This window comes from Heliangelus exortis, chromosome 19 (genome assembly GCF_036169615.1).
Source record: "Heliangelus exortis chromosome 19, bHelExo1.hap1, whole genome shotgun sequence".
Lineage (NCBI taxonomy): Eukaryota > Metazoa > Chordata > Aves > Apodiformes > Trochilidae > Heliangelus > Heliangelus exortis.
The window spans coordinates 13080984-13100857 of NC_092440.1; the positions used below are offsets into that span (position 1 = coordinate 13080984).

General features: G+C 53.4%; 1 protein-coding gene across 5 annotated transcripts in view; it reads left to right on the forward strand.

The window, feature by feature from the left end:
- The window catches only part of MYO18B (myosin XVIIIB), a 51352-nt gene extending 36355 nt beyond the window's left edge, over positions 1 to 14997 (forward strand). For 3 of the 5 annotated variants that reach the window (XM_071762799.1, XM_071762801.1, XM_071762802.1), the window contains 5 exons: positions 6012 to 6145; positions 7103 to 7144; positions 7704 to 7850; positions 12677 to 13908; positions 14448 to 14997. In XM_071762799.1, coding sequence (XP_071618900.1) covers positions 6012 to 6145; positions 7103 to 7144; positions 7704 to 7850; positions 12677 to 13907 — 1554 coding nt within the window. In that variant the 3' untranslated portion in view covers position 13908; positions 14448 to 14997. Of the gene's footprint in view, positions 1 to 6011; positions 6146 to 7102; positions 7145 to 7703; positions 7851 to 12676; positions 13909 to 14407 lie in introns of those variants that run through there. The other 2 variants (XM_071762800.1, XM_071762804.1) reach the window with 2 other exon arrangements.
- Positions 14998 to 19874: the final 4877 nt, after the last annotated feature.

Consider the following 19874-nt stretch of genomic DNA (forward strand, 5'->3'; position numbering starts at 1 on the left):
TGTCTGCTCAGCCCTAAGAGATGCTGGGAAGTAGCCCAGGTCATCCCTGCCCCTCCTTGTGCTGATTCTCAGGCAGCACCGTGGTGGGGCTGAGTGCCCCCCTGGCACAGGGGCAATGTCCCCCCCCTCCCGTCACCCCTCCTCTTGTCACCCCTCCTCTTGTCACCCCTCCTCCTGTCACCCCTCCTGTCACCCCGCTGCTCCTGGCTGTCCCGGAGAACCCCTGGAGCAGCCACCCTGCTGCGTGTGGTTCCCCTTCATCTCCCGGTCCTCACCCAGCATCTCTTCTCCTCTTCGGGGTTTTTTTTTTGTTTGGTTGTTTTTCCCCCTCAGCAAACAAAAGCCAAGCCTTGCTCCCGAGCTGTAATTGAAAGCTATTACATTTCTGCTGACAGCACAGCAGTGTTAGGAGCAGTTATTTTATCAATAATCTTTTATTTAACAATCAAGGAGATTCCAGCATTTTATTTCACCCTGAGGCTGCCCGAGGGAACGGAGCTTTAGTGTGAATTATCCCACATCCCTGCCAGCACCACCAGCAGCTTTTGTCCTTGTTCTGCCCCCCCTGAGCCCCAGGTGCTGGTGACAGCTCTGGCTGCCAGGACACCCCCAGGCATGAAATGAGTTTCCAGGCTGAAACTCTGGAGCCCTGGATGCTCCTCAGAGTGGGAGATCTCAACACCTGATGCTTTGCTGGCTCCCTGCTTGGCTTAGGAGGGAATTGTGGAGTCTTCTGGGCTGGAAAGGACCTTTAGGGTCATCAAGTCCAACCCTTAACCTGCAAAATCCACCCCAAAATACTAGCCCTGTGGGGGGCAATACCCTGGGGCTGGATCCTGCTGCTTTCCTGGGGGTGCTGGCTCTGGAGCAGAGCTGAGCTGCCTGCTAGGACCCAAGCTGGTCCTTTCAACTGGTTCTTCTCTATCTCAGCATGTATTTTTAGAAGCTTTTTCAACGTTTCCTCTGAGGATGTGAAGAGGGGTGAGGTGCTTGGTCTTCTCAGCTTCTCTTATTGCAAATGAAGTTTGAGAAGAAGTCCAAAGGGGATTTTAGAGGCACCTCCTTGGAATAAGACACAAAACCCTATAAGCAGCCAAATTCAAAAGCCAGTCCTGAGGGGTTGGGGTCTGTCCAGACACCCAGACATCTGGGGTTCTGTGTCCCCAGGAGCCCTGTGCTGGGGATCCCCCCAGGCACATTCCCCCAGCCCCAGGTCTCTGTGCCCCAGCCTGGGGCAGCTCAGCCACCCTGGGACCTGGGGCTGCTCTGGTGTTCCCCAGGAGCAGAGCATCCCCCAGCCTGTGTGTGCTCTCAGCATCCCTTAAATAAAAGCTGGGAGGAGAGCTGTGATCACAGAGCCCCCCTGGGCCTGGCAAGTGGCTGGCAGTGAGCATCAATAGTTAATAGAAAGCCACTTACAGCTCTACTCCTGTTAAATCCCCCATCAATTATAAATACTGCATGAATTATTCACTTAACATTACTTAAGTCGTGGTCTGCACCTAACCATTTTTTTAAAATTTATTTAAATAAGCAGGCACGAGGTGGTGGGCTTGCCACACACCACCAGGGTTTAGGAGATGCCTCAAAGGGACCAAGTCATTGCACAGGTTGGGCTGGAGATCCACTCTTGTCTCCTGGTGTCTGTATGCAAGGTATTTTCTTCTCCCAGCTGGTATATTTATCAGTGATGGAGGAACTGGAAAATTCTGTCTCTCCATTCCCCACAGGAGCCAGGCTCAGGACAGGTATTTTCATCCCTCCCTTGTTTCCATCCCAGCCCTGGGTGGTGGGGAGCTGGGAGCTGGCAGGGAGATGCCTTCTGGATTTTGTAAGAATGGGCTTGAACACTTCCCAAGCCGGGTGCCTTGGCAGTGATGAAGGCATTTTCCTGGGGGGGGATGTAGGACTTGGCCCTGCTTGTCTCATGTTCTGGGTCTCCTCCTTGGAGCTGTAGCTCTGCTTCCCATTAAATCTGGATCCACAGCTCCACTGAGCTGACACCCCGAGCTGGACAGGACAGAGCCTGTGCCTGTTCTCCTGGGGCTGCAGCACAACCTGAGCTGTGGCCAGAGATGGATTTCCCAGTTAGAGGCAGTCCTGGGGAGCTGTAAAACCATCCCTGGGCTCTGGGCTCCCCCAGTGTCTGCTGGGGGCAGGGAGGATGGAGCAGAGGCTGGGGAGAGGGTCCTGGGATGATGCTCTGCATCCCACCACTGGGATTTCCCTCTGGAGGCTGCTGGGAGGGTGCTGGGATCTGGTGCTGGAGGTGGGAAAATGGTCCCAGCCCCAGCATCAGAGCAGCACAGGGTGTGTTGGCAAGAGGCCTCATTCAGCTGCTTTGGGTGTCATAAAAAGCCTCGGAGAAGCACAGGGACAGGGACAGTGCTTGAGGAGCCTGTGCCCCCCTTGCCTTGCTGTCTCACAGTGGGGTTGCTGCAGCAGAGGGGGCAGATGGGGAGCAGTGGAAGGCAGGATGGAGCAGTTCCACCTTGCAGCCAGGGATTCCTGCAGCAGGAGCTGGGAGCAGCTCATGTTCCTGGCAGGAAAACCCAGAGTGGGGCTGCCAAGGACTGCGCTGGGGAGGGGGGCAGTTTGCAGGCGTGAGCTTAAAATCACATTTCTTTAATGAAGCTGTGAAATTCGTCACCATAATAATTAACTATTTTGACTGAAAGCTGAAGTACAGGTGTGAAGATATTCTTCACACTTTTTTCTTTTTCTCTTTTTTTAAAGATGAGAGTCCTGTTGTAAATAACCTTTTTTTTTTTTTTTTTCTGGCTCTGGTGCTGTCAGAGCTGCTTTGTGATGCTGCCTGCTCATCACTGTGGGACCCAGGCTGCTGCAGCACGTTGCAGCCTCATTGCTAGGAGTGGGGTTTTTGGTTTTTTGGGTTGGTTTTTTTTTTCACTTGCAAGCTTTAGAGATTATATATTCTTTCATTGAAGTTAAGCAGCAAAGTGGGAGCTGCTTGTGCTTCCAGCAGGGAATGCCAACCTGCCCCCCAGGGGACCCAGCAGCTCCCAGCAGGGTCCCAGCCCCTCCTGTGCCCTGGAGCTGCTCTCACCTTTAAATTTAATGACTTTAACCAAGTGTAAGGACAATTATCATCCAAGGCAGCCACCCCCTGGAGGGGAGGTTGGGTGATGGAGGGGCCAGGAGTGAAAGCTCCCCCAGGTCCCTGCTCATGGGGCCCAGTGTACAGCAGGGATTTCAAGTCATTAATTCATCAGGAAATGATCAAATGATCAGCACTGGGGGCTGCTCACCCCACACCCCCTGGATGCTGAGGGGCACAGGGAGAGCTGCTCACCCCCCCTCCACTCCAACTGCAGGAATTTTGCCACTCCAAACTTCCTGAAAGCCTGCGAGGTAATTGCTTAATTAAAAATAATAATGGGTGATGAGTGCTGCAGGTGTGTGCTGAATCCTTCCAGGAGAGGCAATCCAAACTGGCTCAATTAGGCTGCACTTCACTCAAGGTGGATGGGAGCTTGGAAAGGTTATGTTGTGACAGCAGAACCCCAAACAAAAATAAAGGGTGGGAGGGGGATGCTCTGCAGTGCCTTCCTCAGCATCCTTCCCGCTCCCATGGATGATTTCATTATTTCACTACTGGTTTTGCTCAGCTCTTTTTAACTTCAAATGATTCTGAGACAAAATTAGATGAAAAAGAGACTTGTAAGAAAGAGAAGCAAAAAACAGAGGCATAATGTGGAAGAGGATCCTGGCTGGGACACTTGCAGTAGAAATTATTTTTTTTTTTGCAGGGTGTTTCATGTTGTCAGGGGCTCTCCAGCCTCCTCCTCCCCTGGGTGAGAGCAAGAGGTCCAGGCTGTGAGCATCACTATCTCAGTGTGGGTTTGTATGTGCTGCCCACCACCAGGAGAGCTCCATCCCCTCTTGCCTTGGGAAAACCTTTAATTCAGGATCCCTACCTGCAGAAATTAACCTCAGCGTTTCTAAAACACAAGCTTTTGGCTTGGCAGTGGACTTGGGTTCTGGGTGTGTCTGTGGTGAGTGGGAGGATGAGATTTGGGCAGGATGTGTGCTGATGGCTGAGGAGCCAGACTGGTCAGGGAGCTGCTCAGGCTGTCTCTGCTCCAGATGCTCCTGCAAGGAGCCAGATCCCCCCGTGCCAGTGGGGATTTAAGGGCAGAGGATGCTCCTGTAGCAGAATCAGGGAATCACTTTGGTTGGAAAAGCCCTTTAAGGTCGTGGAGCCCAGTTATTAACCCAGCACTGCCAAGGCCACCACTGACCCAAGGCCCTCAGCACCAGCTCTGCACAGCTTTGAGACCCCTCCAGGGATGGGTTTGAGGAGGGAATGAGTGAGTGGAGCTCTGGATGCAGAATCAGCAGGGTTGGGGTGCTGCTGAGTGCCTGCTGCTTCCCTGCCAGGCACTGTCAGGGTAATAATAGCAGAACGGAGGCAAGGACTTAAATGCAGCCACTGAACTATATTTAATTTGCACCGTATCCCGGAGCTAAGGAACTAATTCAATAGAGGCTCTTATCAGCCTGTTTGAAGGGCTGAGCTTTTTATCTCAGAAGTCTTTCTACTGCCTGGTCTTGCAGTTGCAAAGAGCTGAATGCAGCCAGGTAACCTGGGGCTCTCTGCCCTGGGGCTTTTCTCCTCCTGGGGGTCACCCCTCACCCTCTGCCCCCTCCCCAGCCCCTGGCTCTTTGAGGGACAGCCCTGAGCAGCTCCACGGCTTGGGCAATGGGCTCCCCACACACAACTCAGAGAGGTTTCCATGGCAAAATGGGTTCTCTCCCCACTCTGCGTTTTCCTGAGCTGGGAGGGCAGCAAAGGGCTGGGAAAGGCTGATTTCCAGGAAGCTTCTTGGCAGCATCCCGGTTTTTACCGATCCCGCGCGGGCTGAGCCTGGAGATTTCTTCCCGTGTTGTGATGAACTGAAAGGTTCCTCTCCTCGGGCCTGCACGCCCGGTGATCCCAGGGCTTCCATTATTTACTCTGACAGTCTGCTGGCTCCCACGCCCTGGCCTGTCACAGCCCCTGCTGCAAATCATCCCTCACCTTGTCACCGCCGAGATGGCAATTTTACAGCTGGCAGCTCCGGCCACGGGGAGCCTGCAGCTCCAGCTCCTCCTCCTCCTCTCTCCACCATCTGATGGTCTGGGAAAGGTCCTGGCTGGGGGGATCAGGATGAGCAGGGTGATGCTGGGTTGGCATCCTTGGGGGGGTGATGCTGGAGGCACCTGGGTCGTGCTGCTTGCTGGGTTTTTGTGTCCCTGTGGTTTGAGCTATAATTGAGGTTCTGGATTTTCTGACCAGCCCAGGTGTTTCTGGAAAGGGCTCTATGTCCCAGAGCATCCTCACTGCCTCTGTCCCTCCCTGTGCCCAGCAGGGACACTGCTCTCACACGGGGTGGTTGCACATGGGGTGGGGGGGGGTAAAAATTTAACATCAGATGCACTCATTTGGGATGGTGACTTTTCATCCTGATGGGGCAGTGCTGCAGGGCTGAGCTGAAACCCACAGCACCCACTCCCTGCTCAGCCCTGCACTGTCTGCTGCCTTGTGTGCATGTGAGGTTGGATATTAGGAAAAAATTCTTTCCAGAGAGGGTGCTCAGGCATTGGAATGGGCTGCCCAGGGAGGGGGTGGATTCTCCATCCCTGGAGGGTTTTAAGAAGAGACTGAATGTGGCACTCAGTGGGAACCACAGGAGGAGTGGATCAAGGGTTGGGTTTGATGATCCCAGAGATCCTTTCCCACCCAAATGATTCTGTGATTCTGTCATTCTATGCTCCCTGTGGCACCAGGCACCCCCAGCTGTGGGGTTTTTTTGTCTCTGAGCCTTTTTCTGCCCTAGGGGGGTTGGTTGGTCACTGTGGGGTGTTGGTTGGTCACCGTGAGGTCCAGCTGTGCCTGGTTCTCTGCAGCTCCCCCTGCACAGAGAGCCATGGGAAGTGGGGGGAGCTTTAGCAGAGCCCCTTTTCCCCTCTCCCGGGGGTCAGGGTCTCACCTGGTGCCCTCCCCACAGGAGCAGCAGCTGGCAGAGCTGGCAGGGACACGCCAGGTCCTGCAGGGTGACCTGGGCACCTCCATCCAGCGCATCGCCCGGCTGCAGGCGGCACTGGAGGAGCTGAGGGGCAGCGATGACAGCGATGCTGAGAGGTGAGGAGGGGTCAGGGGGGGCTCTGGGGGGCTCAGGAGGGAGGTTCAGGTGTGGTGCAGAGCTGGAGGGTGCTGCACCATGATGCCAGGATGGCTGCACATCTCCATCCCTGCCCCTGTTCACTGCAGCAGCACGGTGATGGGCAGGGAGCTGGGCGCTAGTGATGGGAGGCTCCATGGAAAGGTGTTGTCCTTAAAATCACTCTGTGGCCCAGATTAAAATTGCAAAAAAAGGGTGGAAATAGCTCTGTTCTCAGACCAAGCTCCCATCCCCGGCATGGCCTGCTGCTGGGCACTTATGGGTTAAAAATCCTGCACTTTGCTCAGCCCCAGCAGCTGGGGGCTGGAGGGACCGGACCAGTGGAGCTGGGCAGGTTTGGTTAGAAGATTTTACTGGGAAAAAATGGGGAAGAAAACCCAGTGAATTTTTCAGGTGTTATTTCTACAGCCAGCCCTTCGATTTTCCCCTCTGCTACACTGCTGAAGGGGCATCGTGACAAATGGAGACAAAATAGATAAATGCATTAAAAAAAAAAAAAAAAAAAAAAAAAAAAAAGAAAAAGGCAGCAGGGATGTACTTGTCACCATGCCATGAGATTTTTCTTTGTGTAGTGATTAAACCAAGGAAGGGTGTGACAGAAACCTTGAGCTCAGAAATTTGCTGCTGCTAAAAAAAAAAAAAAAAGTGATTTCCAGTACAATTGGCACTTTAGAGGTGAGAAGTGAAGTGCTGGCAGGGAGGGCTCTGCTGCATTTTGCTCCCTGCTGTCCTGCAGCACAGCAGAGTGGGTGCAGGGGGTCCATGCCCTGGGGTCCCTCCTGCAGCCCGGGGGGTGCAGGGGGCAGGTGAGGGGGGGTCTCCAGCCCTGTCCTGGTGCCATCCAGCTGAGTTTCAGGGGATGATGTTCCCCAGCTCAGGGTGACACTGACTGTCCTGTCCCTCCCTGTCCCTTGCAGCGTGCAGACGGTGCCGGACTCGCTCTGCTCCCGGAGAGAGATGTGAGTGAGCCCTGGGGAGCTGCAGACCCGGATTTTGGGACCTGTACCCCCTGATTCTGAGGGGTCCTGGGCCACCGTGCTCCATTCTCTGTGCCCTGTGTGCCCCCCCACCCCCTGCCTTTCCCGGGAGCTCCTGCTCTCAAGCCAGGCAGGATGCTCCCTCCGGGATGCAGCTGGAGAACATGGAGCTGATCTGTGGCTTCTAGAGGAAAACGGAGAGCCTGAAAGATTTTGTCCTCTGTGGCTGGTCTGGGGGCTGCTGGTGGGTGGGCAGGGGTGGGTCAGTGCCTGGGGTCACAGTGGCTCTCAGGTCCTGGAGGTTTTTCCTGACCACTGCCTCCAGGGAACTTCTCCAAGGGAAATAGGTCCCAGCAGCAGAGCTGGCACAAGGACCAGGTCACCTTGTCAGTGCCACAGACCAGCCAGGACAGAGCCTGCCAGCTGGAGCTGACATTCCTGGGGATGTGAAGGACCCACTGTGTTCCAGGACCCCCTCCCCATTGCCTGCCCCCCCCTGCCCATGCTGATGGAGCTCACGTGGTCCCATCTCTCCCCACAGGGACACTGGATCCACGCTCAGCCTGGCACCCTCGGAGAGCATCAGGTCCTGGCTGGGGTTATCTGTGGGCAGCTCCTCCCCAGCAGGGACCAGCCTGGCAGGGAGCCTCTCAGCACCCTCTGACAGCCACAGCACCCAGGGCTCCAGGTAAGGCACCCCCAGCCCTTCCTGGGCACCTCTGCTGGTGACAGACCCCAGTGTCAGGGACAGGGGAGCCCCTCAGCTCCTGGAGGGGGGATACAGATGCTGGGGGGGGGGACACACAGTGGCATCAGGTGGGCTCCTTTAGGATGTGCAGAAAGGACCTGGGGGTGACATCAAGGCCAGGAAGGCAGTCACTGCCATGCCAGGCTCAGCCAAAGGTTGGATGGAAGTGGCCCCATCAAACCCGTGCTGCAAGCAGGGCAGTGCCCCTTGGTGTGTTCTCTGGAGGGAGTTTAAAGAGGCAATGCAGCCTGTTTGAGGATTTGTGTGCCATCTGCTCGCCTTTCCCTGCTGCAGACAGTCTGTGCTGGCACAGCTCTGGTAGCCAATCTGGTCATTTTTAAGGAAGATGCTAATGGGCCAGGGGGGGAGCTGGATCAGTGGCCCAAGCAGTCCTGTGGCCAAAACGCCCCAGCTGGGCTCCCCTGAGCCTCCCCAGGGTGCTCAGAGCACCAGGGGCTGCCTGGGCTGGGTGGGTGCCCTGGTTTAGGGCCACCATGTCTGGGTGTCTGTCAGAGGGGGCCCAGCCCCTTGTTTTGTCCCCCTGGCACTGCAGGGTCACAGGCAAGCCAGATTTTTGTGTCTCGTGTTGCGTGGAGTTTGGAGAAGCCCAGGTGGGTCCTGCCCAGGGGGCTGGGTCCAAGTGACCCAGCTCTGTGGTGAGGGAGTGGCAGGAAATCAGGAGTTGGGGCTGGCATCGTGTTTCTGAGCTGAAACACTCTGGATTTGTGATAAAAGGGCAGGTGTTTAGGCTTGGGGATTAGCAAAAGTAATTTGCTGGGCTGACGGTGGCCATTGTGAGAGGCAATTTGTATCCAGACCTGGAAAGAGTGTGAGAAGCTGCCCGTGTCCTGGGGGTCAGGAAAAGGCAGGCTGCAAATCCCTGGGCCGTGGCTGTGTTTGGCTCCAGCTAATCCAAGATGAAAATATTAGGGAGGAGGCTGTACAAAATGCAGACAAACAGGAGAGGAGAGCAGGAAGGCAATAAAACTGAGCTCAGGGAAAGGAGCTCCCCCTTATTGAGATTCCTTTGTCTTACACAAGCAGCCAGTAATGAAAAATGAATCTCCCTAGCATTTGCTCCTCAGCACTACACGTGGGATCTCTGCTGAACAAACGGCTGCAGAAAGCCAGAGCAGAGCAGAGAAGCTGCTATCAACAGAGCAGTGCACAGGAATCACAGCCTTGACTCGTGTTTTCTTTAATTCTCTGCTATTTCAATGCTTGTACAAAACTCTGGCCAGCAGGCTAAGCCTCAGTAACCACAGCACAGAGCTGGGATAAACCATCAGGGCTTGGCTTTTTTTTTTCTTATGAAGCCAATTCAAAAATGTATGCCTTTAGTTCTGCCCTGGGCAGGCAGCTCAGGGTTGCTACAGGACCCTGTCCCTCAGGTCCTGCAGCATCCCCAGCCCCAGGCATCCCCTCCCCTTCTTCTCAGGCTCAGAAAACCCTGAGCTTGGGTCCCGAGGCTGCTGGGGATCCAACACGTTTATTTTTAGACATTATGGTGTCAAAAGCAAATCATTACACAGGAAACTGGGAGCTCTTCTGGAGATGACAGTGTGACAAGAAAATCCTCTGCTGTCAGAAATTAGGCCACTCTCTTGCCTCTCCCTGAAATGGAGCTCTCTTGGCTTTATTTGTGAGCCACCAGGAACAGCATCCCAGCCCCACTTTCCACCCCAGCCATGTGTTGCACTGCATGTGTGGATTTTATTGTATAAATTATTTCAACTAGCATAATTGTAATCATGTTAATTGCTATGTAATCTTCACTAATTATTGTTGTATGTCATTTGCTTTGGTGCGAGTGGCATATTGCAGAACTCTGGGTTGGCTTGCAGATGCCTTCTGAGCTCTGCTTCAGGATGGGGCTGGGGAAAACCATCCCAGCCCTTATCCTGGGGCTGATGGAGGAGCAGAGGATGCTGCTGGGGGAAGGGGACTCTGCTGGGTGGGTTTGCTGCCTTCTCAGGATGGCTGGGAGAGGATGAGCTGTGATTTTGGGGTGGTGTTTTGTTTTTTTTTTTTTTGGTCACCATCAGGGTAGGGTTAAAGGAGCAGATAATGAAGTGCTGGTGCAGAGGAGTGGGGGTGCAGCAATGGGGGATAAGGTGGGATGGGGCAGCCCCAGCCTCTGGGCTTGTTCCTGGAGCTGCTTCATCAGCCCAGCTGCCAGAAATGTGTTGCATGGGAGAAACCATCAGAAACCACGTTGTGTGGTGGTGGTGGCTGGTGCTGGGGTGGGCGTCAGATCAGGGGTCTCCAGAGGTGAACAAAAAAGCAAGTTTGGGCTTCCTAGGGGAGGAGGTTTTTGCTGGGAGGACCTGAGCTTTTTTAGATGCTGGAAACCACGAGGAAAAGCATCAGAAGCAGAGAAACCCCTGCAGTGTTTCCCTGCTGTTTGGTGCCTTTTTGCTGCTCGTGTAAACCCTGAGGAGTATTTGTGTTGCCATTTAAAATCCAATCAGGCCCCGCGTGCTCTCACCGGGCTGCTGGGGCTGAACACGAGCCTGGCACTGCTGGTACCGACCTCCTGGTACCGGTACCACACACAGTGACCACGGGGTGATGGGCTGGGGCCAGAGAGATGCAGCACCCTGGGGAAAGCAGCCCTGCCCTGGGCTTTGTGGGGTGAATGCAAATGCTGGGAGAGGCAGGGATGGAGGAGGAGATCCTGGGATGAGGCTGGAAACCAGGGCAGGTCCCTGCTCAGGCCCTGGGGCCCTGGCAGCTGGGCTGGAGGAGCAGCCCCAGGTTTGCAGGGATTCTGACTCCAGCTTCATTTCAGGCTCTAAAGATTTTAGTAAAAATAGCAATTGCCTGTCATGCTCAACAGGACAATAAATAGCTGTGTCTAAACCATCCGTGTTCACAGTCCATTAGGGTTTCCTACCTCTCCAGCTCACTTTTATCTCAGTCTTAAAAACCAAAGGAAAATATTGAAGTTGGCTGTTTAATTTATGGAGGCTGGTCGGGCAGAAGTCAGTTTACAATATTATTTGCAAACGTAGAGAGTGATTGGAGCAATTTTCCTACAAATTCTCGTGGAGGAATTACACCAGCTATTTAGGTAAAATGCAATTTAGGCTCCTAAACCCCAGCATTATCGAAATGTCTCAAACTATTTATCAGCTGTGAGGCTTCAGCAACGTCAGGTGGGGCAGCCCCGGAGGCTGCTGTGTTTCAGGGAGATGAAATCTCTGGTTAATTCATTTTGTGTTGGATAATCAAACGGTTTGGGCACATTTAATGATCCGTGGGCACTGGGCAGTGCGGGGAGGGCCAGGAATCTCCGTGCCCTGGGCTGTGCCAGGGGGTGCTGGGGCCCTGAGGCTGCTCCCTGACCCCCTCCCTGCTGCAATCCCTCCCATTCCCCAGCTGGGGAGTTGGCTCCAGCCCGGCTCGGCAGGGAAATTGTTTCACGGGTCAGCGGAGCCCGGTCCGAAAGGGTGCCCGGGATTATCCCCGTTCCCATGGCAACCCCAGCATTCCCGGGGCAGGAGGCTTCATTATCGGTGATGTAAAACTTGCCTACTGTTCCTGCACCTGCTGGCTGCCGAAGCTGTGTTTATACTGAGTCAATTCTGATGCTTTTTTCCTTTTTTTTTTTCCTTTCCTTTTTTTTTTTCCCCCGCCCCTCCTCCTTTCTATCTTGGGCAAATTGCCCCCCGTTGCAGCCTGCTCAGGAAGGCCAGGGACAGGTCCCCCTTGGCTGAGGGATGCCAGGGGGTGTCCTGGAGCAGGGATAATCCCTCTGCAGGCGGCTGCGGGCAGGGGGTGGGGGTAGGTGGGGAGGAGGAGGGGACAGGGCAGGGGGGCAGAGTGCTGGGTTTGCCTCAGCACAGCCCTGGCAGGAGCCCTTTGCCTGTCCCTGTGCCGGGAGAGGCAGAAAACACAGCTCTGCAGCCCCTCAAACCAGCAGAGGTGCTTGGGGGGGGGAGGGTGTGAAGTGTCACATCAGGGACTCCGGTGTCACCAAGCCCCCCGTGCTGGCAGCCCCTCCCCATCTCTCTGCAGGAGGAAGGGGACAGGCTGGGTGCACAGAAGCTCCTCAGGCATCAGCCAGGATCCAGGAGGGGCTTCAGCAGCCGAACCTCCTGGGTACCCCAAGGGACCTGTCCCGGTGCAGGGGGTGTTTGGTGCCATCAAAGGCCTGGGTGAGGGACAGGCAGGGTCTGGGGGAAGGCAGGACCATGCCCTGCTCCTGCCATGCTGCCACCCTGTCCCCATCCTGCTCAGCAAGGGTAGGAATGGTGTCACCATGGGGGTTAGGTCAGGAATATCAGCAAAGCTCCTCCTGGGGGGCTGGCACCATGTCCCCCTCCCAGCCACAGCCCCACTGCTCTGCTCTCAGCACGGAGGGGCATGCCATAGTATTATTATTAATTATTATTTTTGTTATTATTATTATTATGACATGCTTGGTGAGCTGGTTCCATAAAATTTTAGTGAATATTCTTTGGCTTCGACAGAAGTGAATTAAATCCTATGTAGTACTATAAGAAAGACGGAAAAAAAATATGACATTTAGAGGAATGTGTTGGTTTGGCAAAGCTAAAGCTGGCCACATCCCACCCGGATCCAGCCAGCTTGGCTGACTTAGGATTAGGATAAAATCTTGGGGCACTGCCCAGCTGCTCCAAGCAGCAGCAGGACTTCACTCGGGGACTACCAGGGCAGCACCGCCTTGTCCTGGATAAATGACATTCCAGTCCCTGGGAATCTCTCAGCTTAACCCCCCCCCCCCGTGTTTGTTGTTTCAGGGTGAGCAGAGAGAGCCGGGAACCCGCCCCAGTCCCGGCCCGCCCGGCCCCGGCCCCGGCTCCGTCCCGCGGTGCCGCGGATGCGGGGAGGATGGGGAGTCCCTTGCTGGCTGCTCGAAGGCGGGACTCCAGCAAACCTCCTGCGGGAGGAGAGGACACGGAGAGCCAAAAAAAGCCCGCGGAGAGGCCAGGAGAGACCTCCCCGTCGGTGGTGCTGGACAGGAGGCTGCCCGGCTCGCTGTCCCCAGCAGGGTCCCTCCGCAGCAGAGTGTCCCCCCCCAGCTCCTCAGCCGCCCTCTCCGAGTACGTGGAGGAGCTGCGGCGGCAGCGGGGGGCGGAGCGGGACCCGGGCCGCGGTGATACCTCCCCCCTCCCCATTTACCGCACCACGGGGGCGGCGGCCCTGAGGCGCTGCCGGGCACTGCCCGAGGAGGAGGAGGAGGAGGAGGAAGAGGAGGGTTCTCCTGGGAATCAGGCGGGGGAAGGCAGAGGAGGAGGTGCCAGCCTGGTGCGGTCCTGCAGCCTGCGGAGCGTGACCTCGGAGCCCCCCGAGCCCGCTCGCTCCCCGGCCCTGAGGAGAGCGTCCAAGTTCGGCTCCTACGATTCCCTCCTGCAATCCCTGGAGGGCTCCGGGCGCCAGCCCAGCTCCCCGGCCTCAGGGCTGCTGGGGACACTGAGGCTGAGCTCCTGGAGGAGCTGCCTGGAGCCATCGGTGGAAGACGTGGAGGTGGGAAAGGGCTGCGGGGGGCTCCTGAGCACCCCGTCCAGCGAGGGGCTGGGTGAGGGTCTGGGCAGTGATCCCTTCAGCTGGAGAATCCCTACCCTCAACTACGAGAGAAAAACCAACGTGGACTTCGATGACTTCCTCCCGGCCATCCGCAAATCCCGCTCCACCAGCAGCCTGGCCAAGCCCGGCAGGGACAGGAGGGAAGGACACCGGCCCCTCACTGTCCGCTTCCAGGACGAGGCCCTGCCGGGTGGCTCGGCATCCACCGGGACCAAGGGCACGGCCAAACGTAGCCCCGCAGCCCGGGAGGACCCCGGGGACCTCTCCGACTCCTCCTCCTCCTCTGGGTCCCGCCTCTCCTCCCACAGCACCGACAGCATCAAGCGCCGGCCCCAGAGAGGGGATGGGGAGGGCAAAGCCAGCCCCCAGGGCAGCCGGGCAGAGGCAGAGGGGAAGGAAGATGATGTCAACAGCATCATGAGGAAATACCTGGGAAAAGAATAAGGTAAACGGGTGCTGAGCTCAGAGTGACCTGCACCCATCACCCCTCGGCTTTTCCGTGTGGCTCCTTGCACAAAGGGAGTCTCCGTCGTCCTGAAACATGTCCCTGTGGTCACCTCTGAGCCTGCTTCCTCCAGGCTGAACAATCCCAGTTCTCTGAGCCTTCCTCTTGTCCAGGAGGTTGCAGTCAGCTCCCAGGAGGGGGGGGTCCCACTGGACCAGGTGGGATTTGCCCCTCTTAGCAACTGCTCTGACAACCCCTTGGGCCCCACGTCTGCATTGCAGCTGACACTTCGAGGATTAGGATTTATTGCTGCAATCCAGGTTCCAAAGCAGGGCCCCTAATGAATGCAACGCAACTGTAATTAAGTGTTTAAAATAGATTAGAAAAACATTTTGTAGAACCACTGCCTTTAGACTAACTTACTGGGTGTCAAGCTGTGACCAAATTGACTAAGCCAACACGAGAAGGGAGTGTGTGTTAATAAAACATTTCTTTCCAGGAAGCACAATTTGCATAATGCAATGTCCCACTTTCTCCAGACTCTGTTTCCATGAACTGCAGCGGGTGAGGAGCCACCCTGGGCCACCCCCTCCCTGCTCCTCTGGAAGAGCTCCGGGCAGGAAACAAGGAATTTAAACAGAGACTGGAAGCGGCTCCCCAAAACTCATGGGATGGTTTGGCAGATGATGAGACTTTTTGTTTTGGTTTGTTTTCAAATATACCAAGGTTTTTTTTGTGCTCCTGCCCTGTTTCCATCACTGGTGCTTCACTCAGGGCCAGCTTGGGGACAAGGGACTTTCTTGTTCTCCTGCAGTCATTTGACTCAGGAGATGGTGCTGTAATTAAAACCCAGAAGCTGCCGTAGGTGCCTGATCACTTTCCACACTGTGAAGAGCTGGAGGAGCACCAAACCCCCTCCTTTTGAACCCAGGAGGTGCAGCCCAGATGTCTCAACCCACCTTGTGCTGTTCAACATCAGCTGAAGGGCTGCAGGATGCTCTGGGGTTCAGTGTGACCACAGCTCTTGGATCCAGATCCATTTGGATGTCTGCTTGGTTTTTACACAATAAAATCTTTGCTTTGACATGAGCTCCTTCTCATCTTTCCTTCCCTGCAGCAAGAGCCAGGTTGGTGCAGAGCTGAGCACTCCTCCTGGGGCTGGGGGCTTCTCAGCCAGGACCCCCCAGCCTCCCCATCCCTCTGCACTCACCAGCAGATTTATGTTCAGCCTCAGCCCCCTCACCCAGATGAGACACAAACTTAGGTGTTTATCAAAGCTTTGTGTGAAAATTACTCGTGTCCATGAGGGGATCTCACCTTTCCATCTGTGAGTTCTGATTTGCTGGACTGGGACATTTGCACTGATTTGCACAATGGTGTTGGATCCTCTGGGGAGCCCGTGGTGCTTGAAAAGACAAACTGGGCCCAGTGCAATAATTGTCTTTTTCTTTTCTTTTCAATAATTGTCCTTTTCTTTTCTTTATTTCTTTTCTTTCTTTTCCATTCTTTTCCTTTCTTTTCTCTTTTCTTTTCTTTTCTTTTCTTTTCTTTTCTTTTCTTTTCTTTTCTTTTCTTTTCTTTTCTTTTCTTTTCTTTTCTTTTCTTTTCTTTTCTTTTCTTTTCTTTTCTTTTCTTTTCTTTTCTTTTCTTTTCTTTTCTTTTCTTTTCTTTTCTTTTCTTTTCTTTTCTTTTCTTTTCTTTTCTTTTCTTTTCTTTTCTCTTCTTTTCTTTTCTTTTCTTTTCTTTTCTTTTCTTTTCTTTTCTTTTCTTTTCTTTTCTTTTCTTTTCTTTTCTTTTCTTTTCTTTTTCCTTCCTTCCTTCCTTCCTTCCTTCCTTCCTTCCTTCCTTCCTTCCTTCCTTCCTTCCTTCCTTCCTTCCTTCCTTCCTTCCTTCCTTCCTTCCTTCCTTCCTTCCTTCCTTCCTTCCTTCCTTCCTTCCTTCCTTCCTTCCTTCCTTCCTTCCTTCCTTCCTTCCTTCCTTCCTTCCTTCCTTCCTTCCTTCCTTCCTTCCTTTCCTCTTTCTTTCTTCCTTTCTCCCTTCTTCCTTTCTTTCTTCCTTTCTTCTTTTCTTCCTTTCTGCAGTTCTTTCTTTCTTTCTTTCTTCCTTTCTTCCTTTCTTCCTTTCTTCCTTTCTTCCTTTCTTCCTTTCTTTCTTCCTTTCTTTCTTCCTTTCTTTCTTCCTTTCTTTCTTCCTTCCTTTCTTCCTTTCTTCCTTTCTTCCTTTCTTCCTTCCTTTCTTCCTTTCTTTCTTCCTTTCTTCCTTTCTTTCTTTTCTTTCCTTCTTTCCTTCTTTTTCTTCTTTTCCTTCTTTCCTTCTTTTCTTTCTTCTAATCTTTTTCTAATTGAAACCCAAGCCTGGTGGCAAGGGGCATTTTCCTTGTCACAGATGAATGGGATACCTCTGGATGGGGCTTCAGATCAGAGGGGATTGGCAGTGGGGAAGGGCACCCAGCACCCGTTCTGGGGTTCCAGCCCTGTTTGTCACCACCTTTGGCCTCCTGAACAGGACCTTCTGTCCCTGGCTGTGGTGTGGCTGGGGTTTTCCTTTGTACTCTGATCTTCAAAAGCTACACAAATTGCTCATTATTTGGTGGCTGTAGCAAAATCACTCCTTTGACACTGAGCCTTTGATTTGGAGTTTCCACAGCAGAGCTGGCTGAGCACTGAGCTGTTGCCATTTAAACTTGCAAAAGAAACACAGATTTGTGTGTAATACACTGACTTAATTTTTTACCCCGGTTGCTTTGCAGGACACAAAGGAAATTGCCCTGTCACTCCAGGTGGCTTTGCACATCCTTTAACAGCAAACTAGGAAAAAATGATGCTTGGATCAGAGCTGGGTGCAGGGGGGTGTTTGCCCTTGAAGCAGCAGGAGCAGGAGGAGAGCAATGCCCCTGAGCCATCCATCAGCAACAAATCCTGTGGGATGTGGAAATGCCCAAAGGGAAAACCCTTTCCTGGGTGTGCAGAGATGGGCAGAGTGCCCATGGCCAGCTCAGGCACGGGTAGGGTGGTGGCAGTTCACAGCCAGGAGCAGGGGCAGCAGGGTTTTTCTCTTGTCCCTGTGTTTTACCTGCATTCACCCGTGGTGATGGGTGCCAGGGTGGTGCTGGGTTCCCCAGCTCCTGCCCAGCCCCCCAGGAGCACCCAGCTCAGGGCAGCAAATGGGGGAGCCCGTGGTGGGACTGGGATTTCAGGAGGCTCTGGGGACAGGGAGCTGGGTCCCCTCTGGGGGTTTCTGTGTGGGCTCCAGTCCCTCTCTCAAGATGAAAGGTCCAGAATTGTGTACATGATGTGTGGTACATCTGTTCTGCATTATAGATGTCTAATTATTACAGAGGAGCTTTGTGTGCCATCAATTAATAGAATCATTGGATCGTTTTGGTGGGAAAAGGCCTTTAAGATCTTCATAATGATAATAAATGGCTGGTGCACTAGGAAAAAACAGTATAATTATCTTCATTCTATTTTCCAGTCCTCACTAGAGAGACTTTGGCTTGAACTGTTATAATTGTTATAATTAATATTTGTTTTCTTTTTGCCTGAGTGCAGTCCCATGCAGGACTTCCCCGTGTGTACCCTGAGAGATAATTTTTATCAGACACTCACTGGTGCTCACGTTTGCTTGTTAAGCAGAATTGCTGTGAAATGAACTCAATACAATTCCATTCCACTCGGCAGCTCCCGATCATCACCAATAATGGCTCCTGGGCTAAATAATTTACACACTGTGGGGTCTGAGAGCAGGAGCTGGTCCCTCCAGCACTGTCCTGGCTGATGGAGAGGAGCAGGGACCTGGGGGGCACCGTGGTGCTTGGGGTCCCCAGGGCCACCCCAGGGGACAGGAACCTCACCACAGTGGCCACAGCTCTGGGGAAAACTGGTGTGGTTTTGGGATTTTTATTTTTTTTTTTTTATCCACGGCTCAGAGTCGAGCTGCTCATCTGTGATCAAAGTGATGAATTTCTTGGAACTGGAAATCTGAAAGAGCAGGGAGGGCTTAATTACAGCAGAAGGTCCTTGTGCTCATGCAGCACATTGTGAGCCAGCTGGGGAGGGAAGGTTCTAGAACAGGAACCTTTGCAGAGCAAAGTGCTGGCTTGAGGGGACCTGAGGGAGATTTTGGAAGGGGGGAAGAAGAAAAAATAGCCCAGCAGAAAAAAAAAAAATCACCAGTCTGAGGTTCATTTGCATTCCTGTTGAGTTGGCAACACAAACTCAACCCACCCATCACTTACAGGAGCAACTGCAAAAGCCAAAACTGGGGCAAAACTGATGATGCTGAAAATATTTTTCAAAATTAATATTAATGCCCTTATCTGCTGGGGGTGGGGGGTGGCAGGGCACACTGACTGTGTCTTGGGGAAACAGAGGCAAGAGGGGCTGTGAGAGGAGGGGATCACAATTCAGCCATGGTAAAAATAATGAAAATCTTAGTCTTGGTTTGTTGATTTTTGTTTGGTTGTTGTGCTCTTTTTTTAAGGCAATGATCACAGGATCTGGTACGTGTCCCTTTTAATGACTTCCCAGTAGCCACCACCTTTCCCAGCTGCTATCCTGTGGGAGAAACCCACAGCACGAGTGGGATTTCCCTGGGAAGCTGCACACACAGTGCTCTACAAAAAAATCAGGGTGCAGGACAGAGGGACAGCCCCTGCCATGCCCCTGGGCTCCTGCTGCCAGGGTAGAGAGAAGCAGAGTTTGGGGGGACAGGTTTGGGGGGGCTGGGGCTCAGAGCCACCCCGTGGCCCCAGGAGCATCATCCAAACACAGGGAACACGGGCAGGGCTCCAGGGAAACAGCTCCGTGCTGGAAACCTGAACATGTGCTTCAGGGCAAGTGCCAAGAAAGCAACATTTGGAGGTTAAGAAATGGCAGAAAACAAACAGATTTTTTTTTTTTTTTTTTTTTTTCCCCCATGCGGAATTCAGCGAAAGGAGGGCTGTGAGTTGTGCAGCACAAGCTGTGCAGCTTGCAGAGGGGATTAATATTTGCAGAGGGCTCTGGGAGCCTCAGATGAAGGGTGTCACAGAGCAGCAGGGTGAGAGCTGGGTGGTGGCAGGGGATGGGGGGGTCACAGGCTGTGCCTATGGTCACCCCTGAGCTGGGGGCAGATGGCAAAGGGGGGCAGCCAGGGAAGCCCCCCGGGGCTGATGGTTCTGCACCCTTCACATCAGCATAGTCGCATTTTTTGGGCCCCAAACACCTCTCAAGTATATTATTTGTTCATATGGAATGTGGTTACAATCATGAAAAGGATTCACTTAATTGAAAGTGAGGCAGCATTTAAATAAAACTATAAAAGGGTGAAACGTGCATAAACGGAAGGCAAGTGTTTAATCTCAGAGCAGTTGCTTGATGTTAGTGAGTGCATTTAGCTTCCAATAGAGCTCAGCAAATAATGCTGAGATCCCATGAGCAGGGAGATATTTTTATCTTTTCTTTTCTTTTTTTTTTTCTTTTCTTTTCTTCTTTTTTTCTTCTTTTCTTTTTTACACAAGCCCTCGGTTTAAATTTGACATTATAATTGTGAATTTTGCTGGTTCATTACCATAGCTGCAGCAGGCTTTGGCCAGCTGGTGGCTGGGTGTGTGAAGCAAGCCCTGGGTGCCACCCGGCTCTGCTCTGGTGTCACCGAGCTGGCCCTGGCTGCGTGGGGGCCAGTGAGTGGGCAAAGAGCCCCTGCTTGTACCGAAGCAGCTCAGAGCACAGGAGATGGTGAACAAAAGGGGCTGCTGGTCACTTGTCACGATCCCCGTGTCCTCTGAGCACCCAGCAGCCCGGGCAGAGCATCCTCCCTTTAGCACCCAATTAATCCTTTGTCTTGTTAATTCCTGGGAGCAGCCTCCCCGGGCTGTGTGAGGCCGGCTCCTTCCCTCTGGAAACCCCGGTGCCGAGGGGAGGTTGCTGGGAATTCTGCAGTGATAAAATCAGGGTGGGAAATGGAAACACGGGATACGGAGGGGA